Source organism: Buceros rhinoceros, unplaced genomic scaffold, assembly GCF_000710305.1.
Source record: "Buceros rhinoceros silvestris isolate BGI_N320 unplaced genomic scaffold, ASM71030v1 scaffold32718, whole genome shotgun sequence".
Taxonomy (NCBI): domain Eukaryota; kingdom Metazoa; phylum Chordata; class Aves; order Bucerotiformes; family Bucerotidae; genus Buceros; species Buceros rhinoceros.
In genome coordinates, this window is record NW_010429143.1 from 239 (window position 1) to 6,608 (window position 6,370).

At 48.4% G+C, this 6,370-nt stretch overlaps 1 protein-coding gene across 1 annotated transcript in view; it reads left to right on the forward strand.

Moving 5' to 3' along the window:
- Positions 1-4,732: 4,732 nt before the first annotated feature.
- Positions 4,733-6,370, forward strand: part of LOC104499083 (solute carrier organic anion transporter family member 2B1-like) — a gene marked incomplete at its 5' end in the record, with an annotated part of 11,657 nt that continues 10,019 nt past the window's right edge. The window contains 2 exons of the mRNA XM_010142544.1: positions 4,733-4,897; positions 5,710-5,902. Coding sequence (XP_010140846.1) covers positions 4,733-4,897; positions 5,710-5,902 — 358 coding nt within the window. The remainder of the gene's footprint in view (positions 4,898-5,709; positions 5,903-6,370) is intronic.

Sequence of the window (6,370 nt, forward strand, 5' to 3'; positions counted from 1 at the left end):
GAAGTGGATTGGGTCTCATCTGCTTGTTGTCCCTCCGCATATCAAAGGGTGCATTTACAAATAGGCTCTTCCCAGAGCTGCCTGGTTCTTTGGTGCTGTCCCTGGGACAGGCAGCCCAGGCCAGCCCAACATTGATGGCTATTGGTGTCCCTGTTCAGGGTGAGGTGAAGGTCACTGATGGCTATGGGTCCCCTCATTGGGGCAGAATGAAGGAAAGCATCAGGAGACTAGCAGGGACTGGATCAAACAGGGACTGCACAAGATCTCAGATTTTTTCTATGTACTTCAGTCCTGTGTCCCTTGTAAGACAGAGTCCTCCCTTTGGTTTAGGTGTTCAAACACTCTTGAGATGTCTACCTCAAGTAAGTTGTGAAATCATGCTGGAAATGAGGGCTGTGCTTTGTTATTTGGCTCATCTGCAGATCTTCATCCATTTTCAGTTAGAAGCTACTCAGTGTTGGGTTTGACCAAAAAAAGCACTTGGGGTTGGAGTTCAGTCAACACTTGGAATTGGCTCATTGCTGGTATCAAAGCATTTTGCAAACCTCATACTTTCACATGGGCCACCCATGCGGGATGGCTGCAAACTCGAGCTGGAATCAGGAACACTTCACCCTGTGGGAAGTGTCCCTTTGTCTGACAGCTGGAGGGAACAGGGGCAGCTTTCCCTGACGGGTGGGGAAAATGCAGCTTCTGCCCCAAGCCTGGGGGATACTCCAGGTAAGCAAGACACTGCCTGATTAGGCCGTGGTTCAGCAAAGCCCTTCTCCTGGAGCAGGGTAAGGTTGAAGAGTGCCTTTAAGAGTTCATAATTTTCTTAAGAGCTTAGCAGAGGCAAGCCTTAAATTCCTAAGCTGACCTGGAGGAGGAAGATGTTCAGAAATGCTGTTTAGTCACTTACTTCAGCTTAAATGATACAAAATGAAGCATGATTATGGAGAAGGAAATGTGTTTTGTCATTTGTTTTGTTGCTTCAGTGCACATGGAGATAACTGAGAGCAAAATAAGGTTTGCGGGAATTTTTGCCATTTACTTTTTTGGAAAAAACCGCAAGGGTGAGTTAGAGCCCATCCCATGAGGCGCTTCACGTCCTCTGTTTCTCTGAAAACCACAGGGCTTTACATCTTCCTGGAGCAAGGTGTGATGAGCAAAGCCCTGGGAACTCTGCCTCAAGGACAGGAAGAGCTTTTCCATCCACCAGCAGCAATAACAGGATGGAGTTGTGTGCAGGTTAAATCCTCAGCAAAGCACTGGGGACGTTTCCAAACAATGAGGGCAATTACCCAATGAGGTATCAGGCTCCACTTGCTGGAGTTATTCAGAAGAAGGGAAGTCAGAGCACTGTGGGGAATGACCTTGGCTCTTGCACAGGTGCTCTGTGTGACATTGGGTTGCACCCTGCTGCTCCATGCACTGTGCTCCCAAAGGCCTCCTTTTGCAGGCATCGGACCTGCTCCTGGTAATCAAGAAAGGAGGATTTAGCTCCTCTGAAGTCATTTCCATTGCTAATTTCTAGGCTTCTGTTGAGAACACCTGGGAGGATGTGCTGCTTCTGTGGCCCATACCGGGGATTAATCCGTTAACGGGGATCTTCAAAGCAATTAAAATGTTGGGCTTGTGACTGGTGTGTTTCTCTGTGGTGCCTAAAGATGGTTTCAAAGATGGTTTTAATTATTGTTTTAAAGTTTCTACTTGCTTTCAGTATCTGCCCAGCTTCCACACTGGAGCTGTAAGGAAGAATCAGTAATGAGATGGGGATTGCAGAGGACAGCAATCTTTCTGCCTCCAATCATAAAGCAGGAGATCCGCTGGATGTTGTAGCTTTATAGCCCCAAACTACTTGTGCAGTTTGATTGAAAAGACCAAAGAAATCTGGGAAAATAAATCTTTTTGGTGGAAGATTCCCACTAACTCCCACAAAAGGCTGGACGAGCTCTCGGGAGATCTTCCAGCAAGTTGAGGTTTTGTATCTGCAATATCACAGAGTAACAGAATCATTTGGGTTGGAAAAGCCCTTCCAGCTCCTCCAGTCCTCCCATTCCCCCAGCACTGCCAGGTCCCACTAACCCCTGGCCCTCAGCACCACCTCCACACCGCTGGCAAACCCCTCCAGCCATGGGCACTCCACCACTGCCCTGGGCAGCCTGGCACACGCCTGCACAACCCCAACGGGCAACAAATGCCTCCTCAGGGACAACCTCAACCTCCCCTGCAACAACTGCAGGACAGTTCCTCTTGTCCTGGTGCTTGTTCCTGAGGAGAAGAGACCAACCTCCACCTCATTGCTCCAACCTCCTGTCAGGGAGTTGTGACAGCCAGAAGATCTCCCTGGAGCCTCCTTTGCTCCAGGATCACACACACACACACACACACACACACACACACACACACACACACACACGCACCCCAGGTCCCTCAACCACTCCTCAGCGCACTTGTGCTCCAGACCCTCGTAGTATGTGTGTCTGAGATATTCCAGTATAGAACAGGCAGGAATATGCTTCAAATAGCAAGATGTCTACTGGTTTAGTCTTGGCAGTGGTTAACATAATCTTAAAGGTCTTTTCCAACCTGAGAGATTCTGTAAGTCTATGTCATTAAAGAGCAAAACCACCTCTTCTGCTCAAGGTTCACCTTGGTGTAGTGCAGAGATATCACTGCAGCTCTCTTCCTCTACGGTTGACTGCCACTCTCCCAGCTCTCCAGCATGTCAGTATTTCAGGGTCCTTGAATGTGCCTTGCATGCTTGGACTCTCTCTAGTGCACTGTGTTTGCTGCTCCTCAACATCTGTAGCTGCTCTCCTAACCCTGAGAGCATAGTGCTGAGCTGGAGAGTCCATTCTCCCATGAACGAGTGCTTTGCCTTTGTATATGGGGGACACCCTTACACCCACAGAGGACCATTTGCTCCTCACGTAACTTTTTAGGGCAGCTAAAACAAATACGCAACTTGGGACAACTCCCAGACAAGCATCCCTGCTGCGATCTCCCAGCTCCTCAGTTGCTGAGAATTAACACCACTAACTTACAGCAAGTCCTTGCACTAATCCTTCCTGTTAATTCCTTATCTCTGCTTCACAACAGTGGCTTTGAGAGTCCTCATCTGCGAAACTCATCATCTGTTTGTCAGGAAGTTGCCCTTTTGCCCGCCCTTTGCTCGCGCACTGCAAAGCTGCGTGAGGAGCACGGGGGAAGGCGATGGTTCAGGGGAGCAAAGGCTTGACCTGAAAGTGGGTTTGTGGTGTGCACAAAGGAGAAATCACTCCAGGCTGGAGAACTGCAGCCTCCCAGCTGGTGGGTGTCAGCACTGGGCATCCCGACTCCCATGGCTCTTTACTGAGCAGGCTGAAGATATCTTTTTCTCAAGGAGTAAGAGTTCAGCCAACGGGGAATTTGCTGGAGTGTTTCCTTCCTGTAATAATAAAAAAAAAATGCATTTTTGTGATTGAAACAAAAAGGACATTGAAATTGCGACCGCGGCAAACTAATAAATTAACTCTTCATGGCTTCCCAGCTGCTTTAGTATTTGTTTTAGCAGAAGACCTACCAGCAAGCTTCGGGGAAGGGAACCAAAGCTGTGTTTACTCAGGCCAGGTGTGTTCGTAAGAACTGCTGTAATCACTCCCCGCTGCAGCCCTCAGCCCATGGGTGGTGGGGGAAAGACATGCAGGTTTCCATGTTGCTCCCAGCCACCCCAGTAGAGTCCACCCCGCAAAGGCAGGAGATGCAGATGGTATTTATTGAGGTTCAGCTGAGGCTGGATAATGATGGCAGAGCCACGTCCTTTCTCCCAAGGGATTGTAAGACCCTGGCAACTCTGAGAAGCTCAGCAGGAGGGATCGCTGCGACAGCGGCAGGTTTGTCCTCTGCATTAGCGGATGTTCACTGTCACTTGAGCACATCACCCAAGTATCAGTGTGAGATACAGATTTTCTAGGGTCAAGATGCTTCATTTAGAGTTTACTTAGGAAGCATTTCTTTACTGAGAGGGTGGTCAAACCCTGGAACAGGCTTTCTGGAGATGTGGTCGATGCCCCCAAGCTGTGTTTAAGAGGCATTTGGACAATGCCCTTAATAATACGCTTTGGCTTTTGGTCAGCCCTGAAGCGATGAGGCTCTGAAAATGTTTTTACTTTGTCTTTTGCAACAACTTACTTCTGCCATTGATTGACCCATCCCCCAGCTGGTTCCTGAGCCAGGTGGGATGAGGATCATCTTCCCTCTCTCACCCTGGACAATTTAAATAAGACATCTCTCATTGGATGGCTGCTGCTAGCTGAGGCAAAATCTACTGTATTTACAACAAACCTCAGTGTTCGGTTGTTTAATATTTGCAAAATCCTGATGCTTCATCCTTAATGGTGGATGCCCCACCCCTGGCACCATTGCAGGTCAGGTTGGCTGTTGGGGCTCTGAGCAACCTGCTCTTGTTGCAGATGTCCCTGCTCCCTGCAGAGGGGTTGGACTGGATCAGCTCAGAAGGTCCTTCCAACCCAAACCATTCTATGTCTTTAACATCCCAATGGTCACGCAATCAAGCCCTGAAAAGATAAAGCCTAAAAGCACACATTCTGCCCTTCTGTAAAGGAACCGTTCAGAAGAGCTCACCACTCCTAAAGAGTTAATTCTGCACAAACATTGAAGGAAAATTCAAAGCTTTACCACTACCCATTGATTCATATTTTGCTGCACAGCTTCTCTCTATGCAACAGGTTTCCCCTTTTCGTTTCAGGTTTTCCTCTGGTCCTGTTGAGGAACCTGCGTCATCCTGTCTACCTGCTGGTGGTGTTGGCTCAGGTCAACCTCTCTGCCATGGTTGCTGGTTTAGCAACGTTCATGGCCAAGTTCTTAGAGAGACAGTTCTCCCTCACGGCGTCCTTGGCCAACATGATCATTGGTAAGTGCTGCTGTCAAAGCTTGCCAGCACCTCTTAAAAATTAATCTAGGGATTACTAAGAAGCATCTTTCCCCTCCAGAGCTGCCGGTCTCCTTCCATACCTACAGGAGGTCCTTGCTCATGGGGTTTCTCAGCTACTAACTACCTTCCTTCTTTTACATTGCAGCCCGAGCTTGCTAGAATAAAACATTGAAGTTGTTTCAGGGCAGGTTGAGGTTGGCCTTGAGGAGCAATTTCTTCCCCGTTGGGGTTGTCCAGGCCTGAATCTTGTTCTGCATTTTTCTATTAGATCGAAGAGCTTTCTGTAGTTGGAAAACTCTTCCTTGCATTGGTGTTTATGGGCTGAGAGCAACCTCTCTGTTGATTGTTAAATTGAACAGATTGCACTTCTCTGGTATCCCCATGCGAGGTGTGTTTTGCAAAACACCACGTCTGTCATAGAAACCTCCGTCGTTGGGTAATGATGACCACAGAAGTGGGCCCATTACTGTGTTGAGCAGAAATTAAACACCCTCTCCAGGTTTCATTGATATTTTCTCCTGTCTACACTGAAAAATCACATTTTCTGGATTAAATGTAGCTTTTCACTGGTCCCTACATCTTCCATGACAACCAGTTGGCCATGGGGTCCTGCTGGTTTGGCAAAACTGCTCTTTCATAGCATTATTCCACCATCTCTGGAAAACCTTGGTCTCCTCCACGTCACCGATGCTGAAAAATAGGAATTGGACAACAAATCTTCTGGGTCTTTGCTATAATGAAGGGACTGACAGGGCTCCGAGGATGGAAAACAAGGACCTGCTTTTCCCCAGGTGCTGTGAACATCCCTGGGGCGATGGTCGGGATCGTGGTGGGTGGTGCCGTCCTGAAGCGGTTCCAGATGTCCCTGAGGCAATGCAGCGCCATGTGCGTCCTCGGCATGTTCCTCTGCCTGCTTGTGGCTTTCCCTCTCCTCTTCCTTGGCTGCCCCACACAGAAGGTTGCGGGTGTTACCTACAGTGAAAGGTACCAACAGTTCCAGCTAAGCTGGGCATGGGTGGGTCATCCCCAGGGCTGTGGGTACCCCTCATCCCCACCAGAACTCCTTAGATGGTGGGGTGGATGTTCAGGAGAATACCCAGAAATGGGTTTATTCCCTCTTGAGAAACAGTTAATAGTGATTGAGTAAGGCTAGAAATTAATGTTTTGGAGAGTAAACACTGAATTCACTGCATCTTTACTCTTTCATTGGCTGGTGGTGAAACCCGCAGAGAACACTTTTTTTGGCAAAACCAAAGCAGAATATTAAAATCTTTTGGCAAATAATTTAGGCAGGGGCCAGCTCTGGGATCCCACCTTCAAAGCTGTGGCTGCTCCCCCACGATGCAGCTAAACTGTCAGGAGTTTTTTGCTCTCGAGGCTTCATCCAAGTTGCTGTAAATTCACATGTTCAGCATCCCATGGTCTCAGTGGAAGCTGGTCTGAGCCCTCAGC